The following is a 24,765-nucleotide window of genomic DNA, read 5'->3' as shown; positions in this document are numbered from 1 at the left end:
ATCTCAGTAAATGTAAATTTGGGAGAAACGTTCATTTATTTCAGAAGTACAATTCAAAAAGTGAATTGAACACATACAGTGATGCCTTGAGACGAAAGTTTAATTCGTTCCGTGAACACTCAAAACTCACAGCACTGATATCTTCAATCATCTTTCCCTACTGAAATGATTGGAAATGTCATTAATTCGTTCCAGACTCCCAAAAAACAAAAAGCACAATTTTGTAAAGTGTTTTTAATAAGACAAACAAATGATAACATTGTACTTTAGGTAAGCATACAGTAACGACATAAATAAATAAAATGTAAACAAATTAAGTGTTTGCCACATTTCTTGCTTCAATTGACTGGACATTGTGCTGCTTCTGGTGTGGTTGAAATGAATGTAATGCCATCAATCCGTTTCAGCCCCAACCCCCCTCAAATAAAAAAGGTTGTATTTTTTTTTTTAAATAATACAAAATAGCACTCTGTAATAGTGCACTTTATAAAACATAAAGAAATGAAATGATATAATTAAATAGAATGTAAAGAATGTTTTTGTCAGTTTTTGCTTCAATTCAATGGACATTGTGCTGCTCCTTCTGGTGTGTGCACCATGGCCATCGGGCGTCGCTATAATAGACACATACGGATATACATGGTCACAATTGCTCAGTAACCCACACTAATATTAGTCGTTCTTCGCAGACGATAACGAATACTGTATATCCATGTGAGTATTGCTATATTATCTGTCTCCAAGTGATGCTTTACCCTATATTTTCAAATATCTGTTGCTTAATGCGTTATAAGAACGCAACACTGGTGCTATTCATTAGCCCGTCTATGGTGTTTTGCTTTGTTTGTCATTAAGCTAAATGGGCTGCAATGTCAAGTTATGTGGTTGTTTTAAAATACCTAATTGTAAATTTTATTTGACAGTAAACCATAACTGGGAGTTTTTTTTTTTTTTGAAGACTTGTTCACTATCTGCCAAACTGCTTCTTGCTTTGAAGAGAGTTCAGATGGGTTCTCAAGTCAAGCAAATCAATCGGCCGAACGATGTCTCGTATCTCAAGGCACCATTGTACTATGCAGATTCATTAAATGAATTGATTAAATAGGAAAATACTTTTGAAAAGACACATTCCTACCTAATTTCAGTTTTAAAAATCATTCTGACTGTTTCTACTGTGTGATATTCAAGCTGTAAGCTGCATTTGTTGACAATAAAGTATATATATATATATATATATATATATATATATATATATATATATATATATATATATATATATATACATATACACACACACCTGTGTGTCTGTGTGTGTATATATTAATTTAAATACAGTGGAAACCCGGAGATCGGAGACACAAAAGTGTCATTAATTGTACAGTTAATGTTTTAAAATTTTTGATATCACAAATAAAAAATGAAGACATTCTACAACATTAAAACACTTTGCTGACTGCTGGATATGGTTACTAGTGACGACTGTGTGTGCTTGGGAGACGAGTCTCTTTGAATTAATACTCAACACTGACTTTGCCGTGCAGTGTCCGTTCTGTTGTTTTTAGTTATTTATTGCTGTTGGCACGTCGGCGTCACTGTTTTGAGGTTCTGTGTTTGAAGCATTTTCCAAAATGGACGACCTTATTGAGCACCAAGCAGAGAAATGAGCGTCCCGCTTCCTTACTTTCTGTCCTTTCCATTTTCTCGTTCTCCGGTTGTCATCACACACGCAGCTTCATTGCAAAGTGATTTGCAAAACGGAAAAACTGTGCTCCATGGGCGGACTCTACCACCCATTGATTGAAATGAGGGTGACCTCGACATTATGCCAATTGTTTTGCTTATTTAATGATGAACTCACCTTTGTGAAGCATATTTGTACCGTATGTCATCGTCTATGCTTTTGCTGTATTTATGCGATATACGCACGCTGCTGCCGTCGATAAGGTACATCCAATCTGTCCGTTTACGCTACACTTGCATTGGCAGATATTCGATGCGTATCAGACCTGATTTCAATCGAAAAATATCGTATTCAACGCTGCCATGACCCATAACCCAATTGTTCCACTCGAGAATAAAACATGGGAATTGTACCACTTGAACCATGTGGTATACATAGATCCAGCCTTAGATGCTTAGTGGGTCGAATCCCTCGAGATTTGCCGAGATCTCGCTTCGCAATACGTTCGACTCACCCGACCTTTAGAGGTTCCACTGTACGATTGTTTAAGGTTGCGCTTCCGTGTATGTGTGTGTGTGCATGCATCCTAATGCATGTTGTGTTTTTTGTGCTCAAAAACTCTCTCACACCCCCTTAGGTTTCTAGTCACATACAGGTGTTAGCACGGAAGAAAGTTCGCGAATACCAGGCGGGTATCAAGGTAGGTGATGGCGACCTGCCCCGCCTCTCTGGCGACACTGACTGGGCGTCTCTTTCCTCTTTTGGTTACGGCTTCTCTCTTCCCTTCTTCTTCTTGTCTTCTCTCCTTTCCCTCCTTCCCTCCCTCTTTGGCTATTCTTCTGTGCAGGTTTCTAGCCACTTGCAGGTTCTCGCCCGGAGAAAATCTCGCGAGATCCAGTCAAAGCTAAAGGTATGCGCTTCACGGCGGGCTCAACCGGGGCTGGACCATATGGCTTGGCTTTGCACTAACCACTCCGTTCGAATCATAGCATTAGGTGAATCAGACGCAAGCTTGGCCGACAAAATCATCATTTGTATTGAACTAATTCCAGCTTTATTGAGGAATATTGGACAAAAAAAAATAATGCTTTTGCATGCTGTGGTCAGACAGGTAGCGCTTTTTAACACCTACATGTAGCTATTTTTAAAGGGGACATATGATAGAAAATGTATTTTTAATTGCTTGTTATCAGAATACGGAGTTGTTCCCTTCCTATAGTGACAGCATAACCTGAATTTCTAAAGAAGTCGGAATGCGTCATGGTTTAGCACTAACCAACGACCCCCTGTTTTAGTAAAATAGAGCAGAGGCTCCGATAGATGGACATTATGAGAACCTTTTAAGACAACCAGGTAGAAGAAGTTGAGAAATGTTTCGTGTACAAATGACAATATTGTCAAAACGATCACAAACAACATTTACCAAAAAGTTGTAAAGTGCATGCCAGGCCATTAGTTGGCGATGTCACTATGCACTAACTGCTTTTAGTCTCGGGCGAAACGAAGTTTAAATATTTGACATAGCGTAAACAAGTAGTGCCTGCACTCAGAGTACAACAGTTTTGTTCTTACGGTGGCGAAGTAATCTGAATTTCTATGCAAGTTGGAATGTGCGTAATCTGTCACTAACCTACGCTAACACGGTAGGAGTCAGAATTACAGTAGATGATTGTAAAAATTTAAAAAAACACATAACTATAATACAACAGGAAGAAACCTCATAGCTCATTTCGTGTCATAAAAAGATGACCTTCTACATAAAAATATGGCTTTCTCTCGTAAGCTGCCTATTTCCCAAAATGTGACTGTAAGGAAGCCATTCATAATTTTTGCCAGATTCTGACTTTACATTGGAGCTAATTTTCATAATACTGCAGCTAGGTGATGAAGTGCTGCCTCCAGGAGTGAAAACTAAATCGATGCTTTTCGTGTTTTTGCAAGCGCTTGCTTCTGTCTTCCCACTCTGGGCAAGTAGTGGCAGCTTGCCTCGTTTCAAGCCCCTTCCTGTGTCGTTATGGTAACGAAAGACGTAAGCCTTGTCACAACACGTAGTAGAGGGGACGGGGGCGAGCAGCGGCTCATTTGCAGGAGACCGGATAACACCATCGAAACAGGTTGAGTTCTTGGCTCTGGGTTCGGAGTTTTAAACTGTGAAGAAAAGGCATAATATGTCTCCTTGAAAGCAAAGGCCGACTTAACTAAAGTGAATGCAACACACGCTGTTACGAGGAGCCCGTGAGAAGCTTTTGCCTTTCACGCTTGTGCAGCATGCTCTTCAACCTCTGAGACTTGTCTCCGTTCCCTCTACTCTGACCCCTCTCGTTCCTCTCGTTCATGTTTCTAATGTCCTGTTTGTAAAGATGCACATACAAAATTCTTCCTCTGGTCTCTTTCCTCAGTTTTTGTTTTGTTTTTGTTTGTTTCTCCAATGCAAATTCACATTCATACAGTACGATGTGCACACACAATAGACCCGTGACATTAACCTCGTACTGGTAACTAATGCAGTAGCGGTAGCAAATGTGTTGACTACTTTGACATCTATATTTTTTACTGTATTTAATACTATGTATGATAAAAATACGAACAAAAATAAGGCCAGCACAATAATTAAAAAAAAAAAAAAAAAACATGTCAGTTGAACATGCACCATTGTTTCTTTGGTAAACCAAAAATGTTCATGAGTTAATTTACCTCTCAGCATATTAAAATGTACAGTACATTCTATGTATATTATGTACAATCTACATTTTACAGGTTTGTGTGTGGGTGGGGGGGGGTCATCACTCAAAATTATCATCATTAATTCCTTGAGTTACCTTTTTGTTTTGACAGAAACAAGACACGTATACAAAAGTCCCATGTCCTACAAATATTCCTAAAAATCCACTAATATTACATCATAAACCTTAATCATCTTTTTACCTTAGTTAAATTATTCTAATCTATTTTTTAAACGCTTCACATAAAAATGCCATTTTTATGCCATTTATTCAAACAAAGCATTACAATAAAATGTTTGCAGGAATGATCAATTAAGGTAGACTGAAACTATAATGATTTTTTTCAGTTGGATCATTAGCTGTGGAGACTAAAAACAAACATCAACATTTACGCGATTCCTTCTTCTTCTATGTAAAATATTGTAGTTCTCCAAGTGGATGTGTGTAGCAATTGATTTACCGCACTGAACGTTAAGAATTCTGTCTGGAACTAATTGAGTGGTTTTTTTTTAGAAAAAGCTCACATTTTTATTTGGAAAAAATCCCACTGCACACCGCCGAACAAAAAGTTTCACAAAAATTATATACACTGCAATAATGATGATCTCATCCTAATTTACTCACAAATGTACTTATTCAATGTAATACACGTTAACTGCATCTTCTGCCATCTAGTGGAAGAGCATTTAATTGTGCTGCCTGTCACTATACGTTGCTGGCAAAGATAGATGAGGAAGAAGATGATGATGATTATTTGTAGTAGATGAATAATCATTTTTGGATTAAATTCAGTGGAATTGGTTAATTTCCCACGCCACACAAATGTATTAGACGACATTGTACATTTCCATTTGGCCCAAAACTCCTCCGACGGCTTAAGTGCATCAAACTAACGGTTCTTTTCTCTTTTTGTTTTGCTTTAGGCGATGAATTTGGTAAGTGAATCTCACTCGCGCCGTACGCTATGCTTCCCCTATTCGCATCAACGGCATCAGTGCGCCTCCTTATGGCCCTCTGCTGGCATGGCATCACCCCCCCCCCCGCCCCAATCCCCCCCTCCGCCCCTCCTCCACCTACTTCGCTATCACGTAACAAGGCGCAGCGTTTAGGAAACGGCCTCACTTTTAAACGCTGCTGTGCATCCTCGCTTGCTTCGCTGAGGTGCTGCTTTGTTGTTTTGGGGCTCTCGACTCGACAAAAATGCAATGAGATAAATAGCGTGAAACACCGAAATAATACTACTAATAATAATATGAATAAAATAATTTTAGACTTAAAAATAATGTGGCTCCAACATGAATCAACTACGATCTTTCGTATGCTGCTTTTCATGACACTGCTCTACATCCATTCATCAGTGTAAAGCTACTCTCTTTCTCATTTCCATGGTGACCGCAACAACGCTGCACTTTACTTTCAAAGCCAAATAAGCGCTTTTTTAGAATTGACTTCATTTTCTTTGGTAACACGAATGCCAGTCTACAACTGGCTTCAGAAAGTTGGGTACACATACCGATTTTCAACATCTTTACCGATTCTTCAAATGCGACACACCCCACATACGACGAGGGGAAGAAATATCGTTGAATGTGTTCTTCCTGCGCTTATATTCTATGGTGTACTCAAAAGGACCAACACCACAAACAAAATGAACACTGTGTTGACCGTACATGTATGGATTTCCCATCGAGGCAGACCAGGTTTCATATTTACAATTGTCTTTAACGCACATTACACCACAGGATAATCACTCAGGCTAATCTTTTCGAGACAATTTGGCCTTCGCTAACTTTGATCGCATGGGAAAATACTCAAATTGGGCCCGATTATCGGTATGCGTGTACCCCGTTTTAGGAGTCCTGTGCACATTGTGGCGCCCCCTTGTGCTTGACTGGCCTCCTTTCACTGTAGGATCAGGCATCCAAAGACAAAGCCCTCCAGAACATGGCGGCGCTCTCGTCGGCGCAGATCGTCTCGCCGAGCATGATCAAGAATCATCTTCCGCCGATGCCCCCTGCCCCCTACCAGCCAGGCAGAGTGAGACCTCCCTTCAATTGTCCTGCTTTCTTTCACGTTTTTATTTTTAAATCTGAAAACCTTGTGTCATTCTCTAGTTCTGGCCCGCGCCGATTCCGGGACAGCCTGGACCTTCTCAGGAGTAAGTAGAACCCCCCCCGAGTGCGAGGGGCGGGGTGGTGGGGTGTGTGTGTGTGGGTTGGGGGGGGGGGGGGGGCGTCTTCAGTTCAGTTTATTTTTGAAAGGGGACAATGTAATTTCATAAAACACATGAAGTACACATGGTTAAAAAAGCCAGAATTAGCCAGAAGGCTAGTTTTCATCTGTAGTCCCCTGGCCATGATGTAAAAAAGCAGTAGAATACATCTACAAGACAATATAATACAGGATACATAATCAAACTATACTATTAAGAGAGAATAAAACCATAATTTTTTTTATCATAACAAAAAAACAACATGACATACTTGTCTTTTAGTGTTTGCAGCTATAGGTGTTAACTAGCCACATTTACAGTTTTTTTGTGAAGGCCTTGTATGTTGTAAGCAGTTTGGTGTATGTTGTAAGCAGTCTTGGTGTATGACAGGAGACGACGTTGTCACCGATGCATAAAATCAGCGGCATTGCAAAGCATGTTTAACGCGTGACGTTTTTGCACATCAGGCTTGTTCTAGATCTCAACCCGGGAAGGACTCCTGGGCTTGGCCGCACCAGCCATGCGTAAGTTCGCCCTGGCAGCTGAGCTCCCGCCGTCAGCACCGAAGCACCGCTACTAACTTCCACACTCTTTTTCTTGTATGTTGCCTGCACCAAATTGACTTTCAAATTCATTCACCCAGAAAAAATGCAACCAAAGGTTGGAAAGCAATGAAGCAGGTGGACTTACGCTTTGCTGGTGCAGCAACACATGCTTACTTGGACACCAACTGGCAAGCCACGTTTAAAGCAGACATATTGTGCTTTATTTCGCAACTTAAAACAGTTTCTTGGTATCTTAATAGCATTTCTATGACTTGCTTTCTTAAAAATACTCCCAAGAATCAAGAATTACACCATTATTTAAGTCTAGCTGAAATTAGCCTGTTTTGAAGCCACTGCTCAGCTCACCAGGACAGGGCATAGGTCTTTTGTTACCATGACGACTAGGGGTGGAGCTACAGGATTATGACCAAGTGAACTCCTTGAGTGTGAAGAAAAAAGGCATCGACAATAATTAGCAGTAAAGGCATTGATTGTATTTTCCGTCATGGAGACGGCACTTCATCACCAAGCCGCCAAATTATTGTAAAGACCGAGCCCTGCTGCGACTAGCGAAAAAAAACATGTGACTAGTGACAAAAACATGCATAAATAAAACATGCATCCCAGCAGGTTTCATCGGTTCATGCAACAAGGGTAGGTAGGACGGCACTCGCCTTGTTTTACAAACTGACTAAGCCTGCTTGGATGAGAGGTGAAACATCTTCTGAGACAACCAGAACACTCACTAAAGATTTATTTGGTTGTTAATTTCATGCTTAATATATGGCCAGGCAATCCAAACAAGCCACTTTTTGTGTACAAGAAATTAAAAATGCATTTTTCCATAATATGTCCCCCTTTCTAGCATTCAAATATTTCAGACGAACATGTTCTTTCCTGTCAAGTTTGTCTCACTAAAGTATTTGTTGTCTTCTAGTATCAAACCTTTTGCACAGCCCCCATACCCGAGCCTATCAGGTCCTGTACCGCAGTCCATACCAAGTAAGTATGACTTTGTGTACATATACAGTCTGACTAACTCTGGGATATTTGAGACATCCTCAATTTTTGCATTTTCTGCCTGACAGGTTACGAACCCTTGGCGCCGCCCCTCGCGCCCACAGCTACAGCGGTGCCAGTGTGGCAGGACCGGACCATCGCCTCCTCGAAGCTGCGCATGTTAGAGTACTCGGCCTTCATGGAAGTCCAGAGGGACCCGGACACTGTGAGTTCAAGTTTTGGTGTGGTTACATATTGAAATAAAAGAGCAATACAGTGATGAAAATCATGATTTGATTCCTTGCTGAAAGTGCAAGTTTTATTTTTCTCCAATTTGTATCATTCTTTATTGATTATTATAACAGACGGAATAGCAGTCTAAAATGCATGGGGGAAAAAAACAATGCAAAAGTAATAAAACTCTGTGAAGAAACGATGTCGATTTCTTTAGATTGGCTTGTGCCCGTGTGTCACACAGCTGTGCACAATCAACCAATGACCAATACAGTGGTTCCGATTTATAGATACAAGTCGTCATTTGGATGATGGTTTTATTTCACAATTCTTCAAAAAAGAGACTTCAAGTTTTGTATTTTCACACCCAGTTGAAGTTTACTATCAAAGTAAACATAAAACAAAGAGAATTAAACGTTCTGTCTTTGAAACGACAACATAGCTTTGCTTGAGTCAAGTCTGTTTAGCTCAAGGCTTGCAAACAATGCAAAATTCAATAGACAGGCTCGCAAATAGATTATTATCTCTGTAGATGAGATAATATAACAATACTCATAGGCATGTATTCATTGTCCTCTGCGAAGAACGGCAGATATTCCGACGGTTTACTGAAAAACTGTGACCGTCTCCATGTGTAGCAAGGAATTTAGGGATCAGTGAACGGAGCCATACACTGTTATATCTTGAATGAAAACTTCCTTTCCTCAGCAATAACACAGCATTTCTATAAGTTTATTTTGTGTGAACTTCGTTTTTTTTTTTTTTTCACCATTTTGACTGATATCCTGTCAATTGCCATAATCAATAAACCAACCATACAATTGGAGACTGTTAATTGTAAACTTACAAATTCAGCAGTGAATCAACTAATCATTTCCCCCACCCTCTCATCGAATCACCACTTGGTAGGAGTCACTCGAGGGCACAATAATTTCATAATGTCCATGTTGCTTCAATTAGTGACCTTCCCTATTGTCTTATAATTCACCAGATTCCTCAAAGCATCTTAATGCAGGTCATATATTTGCCTGCGAGTTTAATCGCGTCCTTTCTTGTGCCTCTGTTTTGCAGTACAGCAAACACCTGTTTGTCCACATAGGACAGACCAACCCCTCCTACAGCGACCCCCTCCTGGAGGCTGTGGACATCCGACAGATCTACGACAAGTTCCCCGAGAAGAAGGGCGGCCTCAAGGAGCTTTACGAGAAAGGCCCTCAGAACGCATTTTTCCTGGTTAAATTTTGGGTGCGCAATCAAGGTTTATTTGAAGAAGACATTAGCATACATTTATTTTCTCAATTTAAAAACCATTTTCAGGTGTCTTAATAACATTTCCGTGACACACCTTTGTCAAAACAAAGTATCAGAAACTAAACCACACTTTTTGTTTTGTTTATTCAAGCTGCACTTGAGCCCGTTTTGAGGGGGACACGATTACATTAATAGTATGCACGTGATTATAAAGTCAATTTTCCATAATATCTCCCTTTTTACATTGATTACGCCCTCCCCAGGCCGACCTGAACAGCAGCGGCATGCAGGACGGCCCCGGGTCTTTCTACGGCGTCACCAGCCAGTACAGCAGCGCCGAGAACATGACCATCACCGTTTCGACCAAAGTCTGCTCCTTTGGGAAGCAGGTGGTGGAGAAAGTCGAGGTAACGATAGCGCGTAATGATCGATTATCTCCTCAAACGTGCAGTTTGTGTGTATTAGCTGTGTGTGTGTGTGCTCTCCTGCCGCCGCCGCAGACCGAGTACGCCCGCCTGGAGGGGGGCAAGTGCGTTTACAGGATCCACCGCTCCCCCATGTGCGAGTACATGATCAACTTCATCCACAAGCTCAAGCACTTGCCCGAAAAGTACATGATGAACAGTGTTCTTGAAAACTTCACCATCCTGCAGGTACACACATCCATATGAGCATGCATTTGTAGTGTACGATAATCCCAGAAGCTTTGTAATACAGAAGATTAATGGGAAAAATAGCACCAAGTATATTCCGTTGTACCATCCTGAATGTCCTGTACTGAAAAAAATCCAAATACAGTGTACCATTTACCTAATAATGAACAATACCTAATGAGATAATGGGCGTGCAGGGCTGGGCTCCGTCGCATTTCCCCACCTGACGTTGTTGCCTCCATCTCTTTTTGCTCCCCCAGGTGGTAACGAACCGGGACACCCAAGAGACGTTGCTGTGCATCGCGTTCGTGTTCGAGGTGTCCACCAGCGAGCACGGCGCCCAGTATCACGTCTACAGACTTGTGAAGGACTAAGCAAAAAAAAAAAAAAAAAAAACCGAAAAAAAAATAAGTGAAAACACGCCGTCCCCCCTCTCTTCAGCCAGCAAAACCAGAAACGACGCTAGTGAACTAACACTCACACACACATAAGAAAAAAATAAAAAATAAACACCGACAATCGCACACACTTGCATTTACAGACCAGTAGCTTGTGTTGAAACTTGCTTTAGATGGAGTGGAGGTACGCCAAGGAGCTTGAGGGAATGAGAAGGTGTTGAATGAGATCACTCAGAGCAAGAAGAGACGACAGAACTGGACCACAGAGGAAGAGGAAGCGGTGTTGCAGTAGATTTTGTTCGGAAAGAAAAGTGCCTTTTTTTTTTCCTCCAAAGATATCGTTGCCTGCCACTTTGAATTGCCTTTTGTACTACCTCTTTTTTTTTTTTTTCTCTCTCTCAAATGACAGATCATCATAAAAGAGATTCAATTGGAAATAAGCCCGTCAGGCTTTTCACGCCAACATTTATCAGTGAAAAGACTTTTTGCCTTATCATTCTGGTACTGCCTGTCTGTTTTAAATCTTGTTTGACACGGGGTACACACATACCGATTTTCCCACACAAGGCTTTGTGATCATAAATTTTGAACAGGTTTAATATTTATGGGGGGGAATCACTCACCGAATCCCACACCACAGGATAATCATTTAGGATAATCTGTTAGAATCCTCTAACAATCGGGCCCTCAGTGACTTTGATTGGAAAGGGGGAATGCTAAAATTTGGTACAATTATCAATATGTTTGTACCCTGCTTCAATCGGTGTTGACCACACACATAAGCTATTGTGATCCTAAATATTGAACAGGTTTAACATTTACGATACACACATCCCAAACCACAGGTTAATCGCGCAGGATAATCATTTAGAGACATCTGACAATCGAGCCTTTGCTGACTTTGATCTGAAGATGGGGGAAATCCTCAAATTCAGCCCAATTGTTGGTGTGTATGTATCACACTTAATTTGATATCGTTCTGTTTCACGTCACAATCACAAAGTCTGTGACTTGGCTAATATCTGTGTTGATCACACACAAGTGTTTGCGATCATAAATACTGAACAGTTTTAATATCTACAATTGTCGCCCTGACTGTCTTTCGAGGGAGGGAAAAAATAATAATTTTAACACACCCCACACCAGTGGCTAAACGCTCATGACAATCTTTTAGAGACATGCAACAATCGGTCCTTTGCAGACTTTGATTGGAAAGAGGGGAAATACTTAAATCCGGCCCAAATATCAGTATGTGTGTATCTCACTTTAATTGGTGTTGATTGTAAATATTGAACAGGTTTAACATAAGATCTTTTAAGATCTTCAGCCCAGCTCGTCTTCCGAGCAGGCCGGGGAGGAAAGAAAATCTCTCAACACTACAGCAAAATTGCTCAGGATAATCTTTTCGAGACATCCGACAATCAGTTCTCTGCTGACTTTGATTGAAAAGGGGGGACGAAATGATCATATTTGAACTGATTATCGGTATGTGTGTACCCCGTTTTACAAATAAAAGATTTTCTGACACTACGGATGCCTTTTACTGTTGCTCGTCTTACATAAAACCAGCGACACCCCCGTTGTTACATTGCTTTATCGGAAGATGTGTGCTCGGCTGTGCTGTGGGGCGGTGGAGATAAAGTGACAGCAGTGTTTTGTTTTTACGCCTTGACGTGTATGTAGCCTAAAGTGAAAACTACGTTGTTGTTGTACTGTGAGTCAAGTGGATTCTAAAGGAATATGTGTTACATAGGAGTATTTTTTAATTAGAGGAGGGGAAAGGGGGTGTTTATTTTTGATCAAGTGACCCAGCACAGAGGGGAACGAGCGAATTGAAATCACGGTTTCTTTTGTTTAAGAAAGAAATTGCATGCTGTGAAGCCATACACCTTCACTCACTATGCACAGAAGCTTCAGTTGTTCATATTTAAGACAATTTAATCCACATCCAACTCCAACCTGTTGTCTCTGTGCTGTGTGGAATGTGATTGTTATTTATAGGGTTGGAAAGCAGATGCTAATAATAAGGGCAGAGTGGGGTTCACTTAATCAGTTTTGCATTGATTTGGAGATGGTGAAACGGAAAAGCGTCCGTGTGTGTGTGCGTGTGTGTGTGTGTGTGTGTGTGTGTGTGTGTGTGTGGGTGTGGGTGGGTGGCTCACTGGACAATTTTTCGCCATAAAATTGGACACATTTTGACAAAAGTGCCTGCCTGGCTTTGAATCTCGTATTTTGCAAACTAGACACACAAAAAAAAATAATAATGCTCCTTGCTCAGTGTATCTTTTATACAGTTTTCTCGCCATTACCAGCATTTGTCCATGTTTTGATTCTGTTGTGTTTTTGACTGTGAGTGTTTTGCCTCACTGAAAATAATGTGTGATTGTGTTGATATTGATAATTAATAATAATGTGTCATATTCTGAATGGTGTGGGAAGGTGTTTTATTGTTTTTGGTTTAAGGTGGTTTACTCTTGTCTTTGCCACAATTGTGAATTGCAATTTTATACTTCCGAATAGAGGTTGGACTATGTAATCAAAACAATGTATCTAACAATAAAAGACACATGGTGCCTTTGGGGGCCATTTTCCCCATGATACGCTGTGTAGTTGTATTTGCCCATGGCTTTTCTTCTTTCAATATTATCAAGTAAGAATAAAATACGAAATACAACACGTTAATTTTATTTTATTTTTTTTAAACACTTTTACTTGAAACTAAACTTAGGGTGGTGGTCCAAACTCTTCCCAGGTCTGTTTGCTTTGAGTCACCAATTCAAAATAAATGATTTGAGTACAACTAGTGGTACGCGGGCTTCCTCTTGTGGTACACCAAAAAAAATCACTGTACAAAAAAAAAATTGATGAATGGATAAGATTTACAGCATTTAAAAAAAGAAAATACAATTAAACCTATTACACTGAAGCTTGCGGCGATGCATACAGCCTTTTAAAAACATTTTATAAATCAAGTGTAGTACGTTTTACTTTTCATGTACATTCCATTTTTTTAAGTACAGTTCAGTTCTATTGAACTTAAGTACAATTGCATTTGCATTTAATCTTGAAGGACTTTTTTAATATTCAAGAACGATTTGTAATTTATATCAAATACCTTACGATTGAATCATTGTTTAAGCCCCCCCATTTTGGTTAATGGTCAAACAGTGCCTCACCTTACAGTGGCTTACAATAATAATACTTTAGGGGCATCATCTCTCGTTTTTGATAAAGACATAGGCCTACGTTATGGTACTGTAGGCCTTTAAAAAAAAAAATACTTTTTTGAGGTGGTATTTAGTGTAGAAATGTTGAGAACAACCACTGTTTGAAGTTACTTTGGTGAAGTTGGGACACATTTTTGTTTCAGGTTGTGTTCTTTATCATCAGTTTATACGTACATCTACGGTAAGCACTGTATATTTTAAGCCAAAACAAGACAAAAGAAGTGTAGCTAAACTCAATATTGACTAATCAACTATTACTGCCATATTTGAACACATGATTGAGACAATAAACGCACACTGTTCTGATTAGCGCGCGGAGAAAACTTCAGTTCCCAGAATTCCAGAGGAGCGGAAAGGATACGGAAGTCAGCAATAAAGCGTAAATGAAACTTATTTTTTTTTACTTTTTATGTATTTTAATAAACTCTTAATGGCCTTACAACATAAAATATAACATATATTCAAATGAAAATCAACGTCAGGCTTGCGTTTTGTTTTGGAAGCGATAAGGACGTGAAGTAACGAACGTGTGGCCCGATGCCGTCACTCCTAATCCAACATGGCACTTTCGTGTTCTCTATTTACACTTTCACCGTGATAAAGCGTCGCCGCGCAGCCGAGGAACTAGCTCTGTCGCGTTTTTAAGCATCATGTAATAAGAATAACCACTTTGACAACGTCGTGGTCCGCCTTCCGTCGGTTTAATTGTTCGGTAGCCCCCAGGAAGTATCCTGGACCCGAGCGACTGTTCAAACGCCCACCGAGGAGCCTCTTCCCACTTCGTCCAGGTGAGTAATTAAAAAAAAAAAAGAAAGAAAGAAAGAAAACAAAAATAAGACACTTAAATTGGTAGCAATCGTTTAAAATCACCTCACTGTGTTTTAATGTCAAGTAAGTACTCCTGCTATGCTTCACAATCAGGATACAACTAGCATGTGTAGCTCTGCTGTCGTTTAGAACTTAAATTCATTCATTGTCTGCCATTTGTAATAAACACAGTTTTGTCTTCATAGAAATTGTTATTAAGTCAACCAAGTCGACAGTTGTCGTGATGGTATTTGTGCTAGTACTGGACAGTAGTATAAAATCTGCAACCCCGTCTCACTTTCGACATTGGAAATTTAAATTCATTTTATTTTCCATCAGGCGACTACATACTCATACACAGATGAGTGCCATTTTTAACTAAGTGAAATTGTAGGGATAGGTTTGGAAACTGTAATAATGGCTGTGTCATAAAACTTAAACGAAACAAGTAATCAACTTTTGCCAGGAAAGTTAATGAAAACAGTTATTGGGCTACTTGTCTGTGCCTGAGAGGTGAGTCTCTTCATTTAGACTAAATGCAGCTAATTTGGATGTTCATACATTAAATTTTTTATTTTTTTACTGTCATTATCACATTAGCAGGCTTTTTTTTCTTTCTTTCTGAGTAGACAGTACAGCGAAAAGTGAGGTCAATTTGATGTTCAGTGGTTATCATCTCAACTTTGGTACCCATTTATGGTAGCATCGCTACAAAAACAAGGAAGTTGTTTGTGCTCCAGGTTCTGAGAAGAAATCTTTTCTAAAAATCTGAATTGAGAATTTTCCAAATTTAGGGTCTGTTGGAAATTGGAAATCCTGAAAAGCCACAATCGAGAATCTTAATCATTCGTGCTAATTAATTAGCACAGCATCCCAAATGGAAAATGTTATCACCCACAGACACACCTATGCACACAGTTTGACTTAAATCACTTTAAACATATTTTTTCCCCTCCTGATGTGCTACTGGTGATTTTTGTTTTCTTTTTCCTGTTTTTTTTTTTTTTTTTTTTTTGCACAATTCCATTTCTTCTTTTTCTATATAAACAGCGCGTGACCCACAGGCTGCCTGGTCAGCTTGTTCCAAACACACGCACACACACGCCACATGCAAACATGTATTGTCACATTGACCAGCCTCGGCAGCTGATAACAATGTCAACACATTATCTGTGCGTCTATGCTACCTATACCACACCCATCTAATAACATCCATCCATCCATCCATCCATCAATTTTTTATATCCTGTTCAGGGTCACGGGTTTGCTGGAGCCTATCGCAGCTGATTTCGGATGAAACGCGGGCTACGACCATTTGCCAGTCAGTCGCGGGACACCTATATAAAAGTGAAACAAAAAGTGAAAATGTGTTTTTCCTTTTCTCCCCATGGAGCTACCAACAGCTGCTGTAGTCTACTTTGCCGTTAAAATTTGCTCGTATTGGCTAATCTTTACTATTGCGTGTAAAAGCCATAAAGTGATTTTAATGACTTGATCAATCCCAGAAATTCCTATAATAATGACTACTATTACTACTACTAGGTGACATTAGTTTTAGTGGATTTGTTTTTAAGGCTTTAAGAAGTGAAAACTGTCAGCTCTGCTTCAGTGGCACTTTTGAAGCTTAATGAGCACTTTTTAAAGGCCCTGGTGGTTTAAAAAAAAAAAAAAAAAAAAAAAAAAGACCAGCTGATATATGTGTGTCATTTGTAATCTTCAATATTAGGATCTAATGCTCCACCATCATGGATCACAAGGACTCTGTCAGCATCCGAGTGTTCTCTCTCAACTGCTGGTCAGTGTATGCAAACACACACTCACACACTCCTGTTGTTTCAGTAAATCTATAGTTGACATTCCGCTGGTGTTTTTGTTTGTCAGGGGGGTGCGCTACCTGAGCAAGCACTGCGCTCAGCGGTACGCCATGATCGCAGACATGCTGCACCATGAAAAGCACGACGTGGTCCTCCTGCAAGAAGTGAGTGGATGGAAAAGTATCCGCTTTTAGCAGGTTACATGATATTTATGTTTTTAGTTTATTTCATTTTAAAACAAGTAAAATCAGGAAATAAAAATTGTGTACTGTGTTTGCCCAATTTTATTTACCAATGTAGTGTTTTTATGTGAAATAGAAAATGTTCACATAATTTGCCTATAATCTTTATCTACTTGCTGCATTTTAATATTTTGTCATATATATTTTAATAATAACTCTGACAATTTAATGAGAATTTGGAAAAGTTAAATAGTTTCATAAAATTAATAGGTCACAATTCATTTTAATTTAATGTAGTTTTTGTTGTTATAAAATTCAAAATAAAATGTGTCACATTTGTCTATTTATGTATTGGCCTCATTTTAAATTTAATTTAAAAAAATTCTTCCCACCTTTCATTTAGTTTTTTATTCTGACCCCGGACTGTTGAACAGCTGAAGCTGTACATTAAGCAAGAATGGGAAAGAATTCCACCTTCAAAGGTGCAACAATTAGTGTCCTCAGTTCCCAAACGTTTATTGAATGTTGTTAAAAGAAAAGGTGATGTCACACAGTGGTAAACATGACCCTGTCCCAGCTTTTTTGGAACGTGTTGCAGCCATAAAATTCGAAGTTAATGATTATTTGCTAAAAGTAATAACATTTTATCAGTTTGAACATTAAATATCTTGTCTTTGTAGTATATTCAATTAAATATAGGTTGAACATGATTTGAAAATCATTGTATTATGTTTTTATTTATGTTTAACATAATGTCCCAACTTCATTGGAATTGGGGTTGTAGATTGGCTACAGTACTTTATTATTAGTAGTATTAGTTTTGTATAGAAATAAAAAAACAAGTGATCACATTCTATGTATACCCCTAGACAGCCACAAGTGATCCAAACCTACTCTGTGCAAACATAGCGGCAATGCTAATGAGCCAAAAGGTGCAAAAGTCATCCTTTATTTCAAGTCTCACACTGTTTTTATGTTCTGCAGGTGTGGAGTGAAAAAGACTACCTCTTCCTGAGGAAGAAGTTGGCCAGTAGCCACGTTCACTCGCATTACTTTAAGAGGTAACGTGTTTCAAGTTGTAATCCCCTTGCAAAATGTCAGAAAAGGCCTCAGATGTGCTGGAGCGCTTTGATCCACCTGCTAAATGGAACCGACTGAAGGATTAACACTTTTTAATTCTCTCTTGACCTGCATACCAATGCACAATAATCTAATCTCAGCTACTTGTACATTTAAATAGATAAAAATAAAATAAAAATACTCAAAGCTGTTAAGATGTCGTGTGATGTCGGTTGCCTTGGAAACCATATTTAAACTGAAGGATTCCATTCAAATCTCCTAATGGCTCACTTTGCCCCCCCCCCCCCCCAGTGGAGTCATCGGCAGCGGATTGGCCATTTTCTCCAAGCACAGAATTCAAGACACGCTTCTTTACCGCTATTCCCTTAATGGGTACCCGTACATGGTAAGTATTAGAGATGTAAATTTGAACCTAAAGCAGCGTTCGCACACATTACCCCTTTTTTTTTTTTTTTTAATAATTTTTTTTTTTTTTTTTGTGTGAGAAACCCAAGTCATTACACAGAAATAATTGGCCACTGTGTACATATTGCTGTAATGATGTGTGGTATATAGTATAGTATGAAAACTTGACAGACACAAGAACTTGTGATCGTAAGTTTTGCACAGGTTTAACATTTACAAATGTCAATCTCAACTGTTTTCGAGCAAATTGGGTAGGAGGAGAATAATAATAAAAAAAGAATAGTTGCTCAGGACAAGCTCTAAAGAGACATCCAACAATCTTCTTTTTTTATTTTTATTTATTTATTTATTTTTTTGAACTTTGATTGTGAGGGTGCAAAAATGCTCAAATGAGGCCTGGTTATCGCTTTCGTATGGCCCTCGGATAACTTTATAACAACTGAAATAGTGATTTTAGTACTGTATATATTGCAAATTCCCACAATGCACCGTGTCTTAAAAGCACAATTATTCTCAGGCTCACCACGGGGATTGGTTCGGAGGCAAAGCTGTGGGCCTGGCCGTCGTAAACATCAGCACGCTGACCGCCAACTTCTACCTGACTCACGTAGGTGGCATCTTAACGTCCGTCTCGTCCGAATACACGCAGGGGTGAGTTCATTGACCGAGATGTCTGTCATTGCAGCTGCACGCCGAGTACTGTCGGGAGAGGGACGCCTATCTGCCTCACAGGGTGGTCCAGTCCTGGGAGCTGCAGCAGTTCATCCGGTACTGTCCCATTGACAACTCTGTAATTGTATTGCCGAGCATATTTGTGGTTCACTACTCAAAAATTTAACTATTTACATTTTTTTCTGTGGAACCTATCCTATCCTAGTCGCTGAAACAATCACCTATTTGCAAGCCCTGTCTAAATAGGAGTTGGTGTCAGGGAAATAGAATATTTTTTTTTAAAAATACACTGATCGATTACTCTATTTCCATCACATTTGCATCGACTACAAAAAAAATAAAATCGTGCAACTCCTTAAAAGGAAGAATGTTGAAGTGATACATCTCAACCAAGCGACAAGGTTTGCATGTCGGAGGAGGCGAGGTTAGCCTGGGTTGTTAGTGGAGGTTATGGCGCGTCTTTGCCACACACACAGTTCTGATGCCTTTTTTTTTCTAAATCAAATCATCTGTAAGTCATTTATTTCTTCTTGGTATGTTTGAAATGATATTAAACTGTTTAGTCAGAGTTGATGGTAAACATTGAACCCTCGAATATTCGCGGTTCGGGGCTAACCTATTCGTTTGGAACATATCCTCTTTTAGTCCCTGAAAAACTCACCTCAAGGAAACTATTATATGAAGTGGGTTGAGGAGTGTCATTTAGAAAAAGAAGTGCTTTGCCGCCATCTTGTGGTATTTACAGGCAATTGCAAACCATTTTGGGGTGGGCATATCTGCGGGATATTACTTTCATAGTGTCAAATTGTTGACTGTTATAACTGCATGCTGTGTTTCTAGCCACACGTCCGCCGGCGCCGACGTGGTGGTCCTCGGCGGCGACCTCAACATGCACCCTCGGGACCTCGGCAACAAGCTGCTGACGTCCTACACGGGACTGCGGGACGCGTACACCGAGACCGACGCCTTTGACGTAGGTCTTCAGACACAGGAAAGGATCAGCTGCACCAAAGAGTTGTGAATCGGGAAGGGGTCTTATTTAGGGGAGGGCAAACTTGAGTGCTCAAAGCCACATTTTATTATTATTTATATTATTATTTTTTATTGCCATTCAACACATAGTGGTCAATGTCATCTAATTGAGGACCTTTCAGGTAATATTTGCTGTTTCCTGGCGTGATACCTGTCAATTGCTTCGATCGACCACCTCGTTCAACGCAGGATGGTCTATCTATCCAGGGGCTTTCGTCCACAAGTCACAATTGTTAACCGCTCTTCAAATGATTAATAATGAAATTAATAATTCTATGCTGAAATGAGAAGCCTTTTGATAAATTGTATTGTTCAGGGATGTGAAGACGGTCTGACTCTCATACTGGACAACCCTTTCATCAGCCAGAAAGTGATCGCTCCCTTCAAGAAAGGCATCAGGATCGACTACATCCTCTTTAAGGTGGCTCAAACATTCGTTTCACCTGGTATCAAAACACGTTTTCAAGGATACATGACTACTTGTATATAAAAGTAAAGTAAAAGTACATTTTCCATTTATGACCCCTTTCATTCTTTTCTTTTTTTTCATGCAGGGTTCGAGCAAAGCCAGCATCCAGTGCGCGTCCATGTGCACCACCAAAGGCTCCGTCCCGGGAAAGGCTTTCCCCTACTCGGACCACGAGGCTCTGACGGCCGAGTTCAGACTTGACGTGCTCGCTCCGAGTGAGGCCGGGGGAGACTTTCGGACGAGGAGTCATGATTGTGCAGGAGGTATTTTTGTGACCCCCAGATTAGTACAGTAATCCCCCCCCCCCCCCCCGTAATAACAGTTTAAACTGTAAATATACAACAAACTATGATCCCTAAGTTGTTTAATATCATTTCAAGCTCATCTTAAAACATTACCCAAAAAAATAAATGGCTTCCATAAATGGCTTAATTGAAAAAAAATGCACTGGGAAGCTGGCATGTACAACCCCAATTCCAATGAAGTTGGGACGTGTTAAACATAAAAACAGAATACAATGATTTGCAAATCATGTTCGACCTATATTTAATTGAATACACAACAAAAACAAGATATTTAATGTACAAACTGATCAACTTTATTGTTTTTAGGAAATAATCATTAACTTAGAATTTTATGGCTGCAACACGTTCCAAAAAAGCTGGGACAGGGTCATGTTTACCACTGTGTTACATCACCTTTTCACAACAGCATTAAAAAAATGCTTGGGAACTGAGGACACTAATTGTCATAGCAATCCGGGGTCTCCGTTGTCGTATTTTACGCTTTATAATGCGCCATACATTTTCAATCGGAGACAGGTCTGGACTGCAGGCAGGCCAGTCTAGTACCCGCACTCTTTTACTACGAAGCCACGCTTTTGTAACAGGTGCAGAATGTGGTTTGGCATTGTCTTGCTGAAATAAGCAGGGGCGTCCATGAAAAAGACGTTGCTTGGATGGCAGCATATGTTTCTCCAAAATCTGTATGTACCTTTCAGCATTAATGGTGCCTTCACAGATGTGTAAGTTACCCATGCCATTGGCACTAACACAGCGCCATACCATCACAGATGCTGGCTTTTGAACTTTGTGTCCAAAGCAGTCCGGATGGTTCTTTTCCTCTTTGGCCCGGAGGACACGACGTCCACAATTTCCAAAACAAATTTGAAATGTGGACTCGTCAGACCACAGAACACTTTTCCACTTTGCATCAGTCCATCTTAGATGATCTCGGGCCCAGAGAAGCTGGCGGCGTTTCTGTGTGTTGTTGATAAATGGCTTTTGCTTTGCATAGTAGAGTTTCAAGTTGCACTTACAGATGTAGCACCGAACTGTATTTACTGACATTGGTTTTCTGAAGTGTTCCTGAGCCCATGTGGTGATATCCTTTACACATTGATGTTGGTTTTTGATGCAGTGCCGCCTGAGGGCTCGAAGGTCACGGGCATTCAATGTTGGTTTTCGGCCTTGCCGCTTACTTGAGATTCTCTGAACCTTTTGATGATATAATGGACCATAGATGATGAAATCCCTAAATTCATTGCAATTGTACATTGAGGAACATTGTCCTTAAACTGTTGGACTATTTTCTCACGCACTTGTTCACAAAGAGGTGAACCTCGCCCCATCTTTGCTTGTGAATGACTGAGCAATTCAGGGAAGCTCCTTTTATACCCAATCATGGAACCCACCTGTTCACCTGTGGGATGTTCCAAACAGCTTCAACTTTATTAGTCTTTTTTGCCACCTGTCCCAGCTTTTTTGGAACGTGTTGCAGCCATAAAATTTGTAATATTTATATTTTTATAATTATATTTAAAAAAAATAAAAGTTAATGATTATTTGCTAAAAACAATAAAGTTTATCAGTTTGAACATTAAATATCTTGTCTATGTAGTGTATTCAATTAAATATAGGTCGAACATGATTTGCAAATCATTGTATTCTGTTTTTATTTATGTTTAACACAACATCCCAACTTCATTGGAATTGGGGTTGCAGTTACACATGTGCAGACTTTTCACAACTTTCATAACAACCAAGGCTCCACCCCAACATACAAAGCTTGTAGAGATGTATCACTTCAACATACTTTCTTGACACTACTACTTTCCTATTTAGACCGGGTTTCGGTGGCCTCGCATGGCATCTTATAGCATTTCAGAAAGAGTGCAAAAATGAGTTTTCAGTGAAAAGCTGCTGATAGGTATTGGTGAATAAATCGTTTAAACCGTAAATACACCACAAGCTATTATCCCAATATCGTTTCAAACTTATCTTACATTACCCTTAAAAATCAATGCCTCACAGATGATTTGGGATGGAAAAAAATCTGCTTTTTAATAGCCACTCAGCAGAGCAAAAACATACAGATGTAGCAAAGACTACATAACTCCCACTACCAACCCAGGCTAAAGTTAGCTCCTCCTCGACTTACAAAGATCTCCATCTGTCAATTCCGATATATCACTTCAACTTACCTCCTTGACACCAGTTACGAGTTTCCTATTCAGCCGGGGCTTTGGCAGCATCTTGTGGCATCTTAAGGAGTTACAGATGAGCTGGTGAGTTTTTCAGCGAATAGCTGAGGATAGGTTCCACAGAATAAATGTGAAAAGGTGATTTTGTGAATAGCGAACTGCGAGTAGGTGGGCTATTCATGTATTTGAATACACCCAATTAAAAAGTCCACTTTTAAGTCTGCTCTGTCTGCCGTTCCTCTTGTCCTCAGGGGATGTGGCCAGACTGGTGGACATACTGACGGAGGCCCGCACTGAGGTAAAAGTGGGCGTGCACTGCGCGGAACGGATGCGCTACACGGCGGCCCGCACGGGCGCCATGGGCCTGGCGCTGCTCCTGCTGGAGCTGGCCATCGCGGCCGTGCCCTGGCTGGCGCTGGGCGCCGAGCAGGCCTTCCCGCTCACCTCCTTCTGCCTGCTGGCGGCACTGTGCTTCGCCATCCTGCTGTGCACCTCGCTGCTCTACGTCTTCTACTCCATGGAGCTCAAGTCCCTACAGGGCACCGAGGACCAGATGAGGCTGGCCGTGGGAGGCCTGCAGGAGAAGCTGCGGGGCTTCCCCGTGGCCAAGCTCCCGGGGTGTCCGCAGCCCGGCGGCGGGTTGCATGTGGAGGAATAACGGGCCAATGGAAATCTTATCCGTCCATTTCAGATACCACTTATCTTAAACGTCGTTACAGGAAAGCTGTGCCGGCGCAACCATTCACACTCACGCCAACCTAACCTTTTTATTGACGCAAATACATAACAGTTCAAGTAGAATGTTTTGACACACTTTCCCATTTAGAAAGTTGATCAAAACTTTGACACATTTGCGATGCATTGAACAGGTTTAACATTTTTGATTGTCAGCCACGACCATGGGTAAATTCCCAAATTGAGTCAGATTGTCGTGTGTGGACCAGAAACGTTTTGACACACTTTTCCATTTAGAAAGTATAAAAACCTTTCACATATTAGGATTTGCTATTTTAAATGCTGAACAAATTTAACATGAGCAATTGTTGCCCTGACTGTTTTTAAGGCTGATCAGGGCAAGGAAAAAACAGCCACTTAAAAACATAACCCACAGCACAGGATAATCATTCGTTTGCCCCAGATGTTTTCTGAACAGATTGGTGAGGAAGAAATAAGTTAACACACCCCACATCACAGGATCGCTCAGGATAATCCTTCACAGACATCCAACAATTGGGCCTTAAGTAAAGTAATAAATGAAAACATTTACTTACCTGCCCAATTGTTAGGAAAAGATGCACGCTCTACATGCAAAAGCTAACCACCGTAGAGCCTCCCAATTTAAATATATAACCACCATTCAAATGTTTTTAATGCTCTTGAATCATTTATCCACCTTTTTATGCTCCTTGTAGTAATTTGTTTTTTAAAGGCCATCAATGCAACTTTCATTCCGCCCATCCAACGCTTTGAGGGGGACCACGTACAGTATTCCCATTGCTGCGTTTACATAATACAATGATTTTTATACGATAAGGTAAATCTAATGTACACTTTGTGATTTGATCCTTGGAATCTCTGGACAATATGTGGAAAAAAAAAATGTCAATGGTTGTGTAATTTCAACTGAGCATTAGCAGGCAGTCCACTTGTTAGTTAATCGAGCTCAACCGCTTGCTTACAGTAGGAACTACATAATGGTCCACATGGCTGAGCCAAAACTTTTACCGAAATTATTTCAATGCTTAAGCTTTCAGGAAATTGTAAGAAAATGATTTAGTTTTTTTAATATCCTTATTTTACATGAGATTCATTCCAACTTAATACTGTATTTTGGATGATGTTGATGCAAAAATAAAGTCATGATTTCTTTCTTGAGTCACCACTTGAGGGCAGCTTCAA

The 24,765-nt window shown here is 40.1% G+C and overlaps 2 protein-coding genes across 2 annotated transcripts in view; both read left to right on the top strand.

Annotated features, from left to right (window-relative positions):
- The window catches only part of tead3b (TEA domain family member 3 b), a 35,672-nt gene extending 22,378 nt beyond the window's left edge, over positions 1 to 13,294 (top strand). The window contains exons 4-15 of the mRNA XM_061687515.1: positions 2,319 to 2,381; positions 2,529 to 2,591; positions 5,328 to 5,339; positions 6,316 to 6,441; positions 6,519 to 6,562; positions 7,084 to 7,140; positions 8,099 to 8,163; positions 8,250 to 8,386; positions 9,466 to 9,639; positions 9,909 to 10,052; positions 10,146 to 10,298; positions 10,559 to 13,294. Of these exons, the coding sequence (XP_061543499.1) occupies positions 2,319 to 2,381; positions 2,529 to 2,591; positions 5,328 to 5,339; positions 6,316 to 6,441; positions 6,519 to 6,562; positions 7,084 to 7,140; positions 8,099 to 8,163; positions 8,250 to 8,386; positions 9,466 to 9,639; positions 9,909 to 10,052; positions 10,146 to 10,298; positions 10,559 to 10,672 (1,152 nt within the window). The 3' untranslated portion in view covers positions 10,673 to 13,294. The remainder of the gene's footprint in view (positions 1 to 2,318; positions 2,382 to 2,528; positions 2,592 to 5,327; positions 5,340 to 6,315; positions 6,442 to 6,518; positions 6,563 to 7,083; positions 7,141 to 8,098; positions 8,164 to 8,249; positions 8,387 to 9,465; positions 9,640 to 9,908; positions 10,053 to 10,145; positions 10,299 to 10,558) is intronic.
- Positions 13,295 to 14,292: 998 nt separating this feature from the next.
- smpd2b (sphingomyelin phosphodiesterase 2b) lies at positions 14,293 to 24,765 on the top strand. Its single transcript, XM_061688513.1, has 11 exons — positions 14,293 to 14,711; positions 16,457 to 16,525; positions 16,612 to 16,708; positions 17,711 to 17,787; positions 18,098 to 18,191; positions 18,729 to 18,818; positions 18,897 to 18,979; positions 19,724 to 19,856; positions 20,232 to 20,336; positions 20,470 to 20,647; positions 23,118 to 24,765. The coding sequence occupies exons 2-11, from the start codon at positions 16,476 to 16,478 to the stop codon at positions 23,522 to 23,524; spliced, it is 1,314 nt and encodes a 437-aa protein (XP_061544497.1). The 5' UTR covers positions 14,293 to 14,711; positions 16,457 to 16,475; the 3' UTR covers positions 23,525 to 24,765.

Source organism: Phycodurus eques, chromosome 10 (assembly GCF_024500275.1).
Source record: "Phycodurus eques isolate BA_2022a chromosome 10, UOR_Pequ_1.1, whole genome shotgun sequence".
Taxonomy (NCBI): domain Eukaryota; kingdom Metazoa; phylum Chordata; class Actinopteri; order Syngnathiformes; family Syngnathidae; genus Phycodurus; species Phycodurus eques.
The sequence above is the reverse complement of the archived record's forward strand: the minus strand, read 5'-3'. Positions and strand labels throughout refer to the sequence as shown.

Bases quoted from the DNA above. Each gene is read 5' to 3' on its own strand.
- smpd2b (XM_061688513.1), top strand. From the start codon at position 16,476: ATGGATCACAAGGACTCTGTCAGCATCCGAGTGTTCTCTCTCAACTGC. The intron at 17,788-18,097 runs GTAACGTGTTTC...CCCCCCCCCCAG, and splicing joins CACTCGCATTACTTTAAGAG to TGGAGTCATCGGCAGCGGAT. The intron at 18,819-18,896 runs GTAGGTGGCATC...CTGTCATTGCAG, and splicing joins CCAACTTCTACCTGACTCAC to CTGCACGCCGAGTACTGTCG.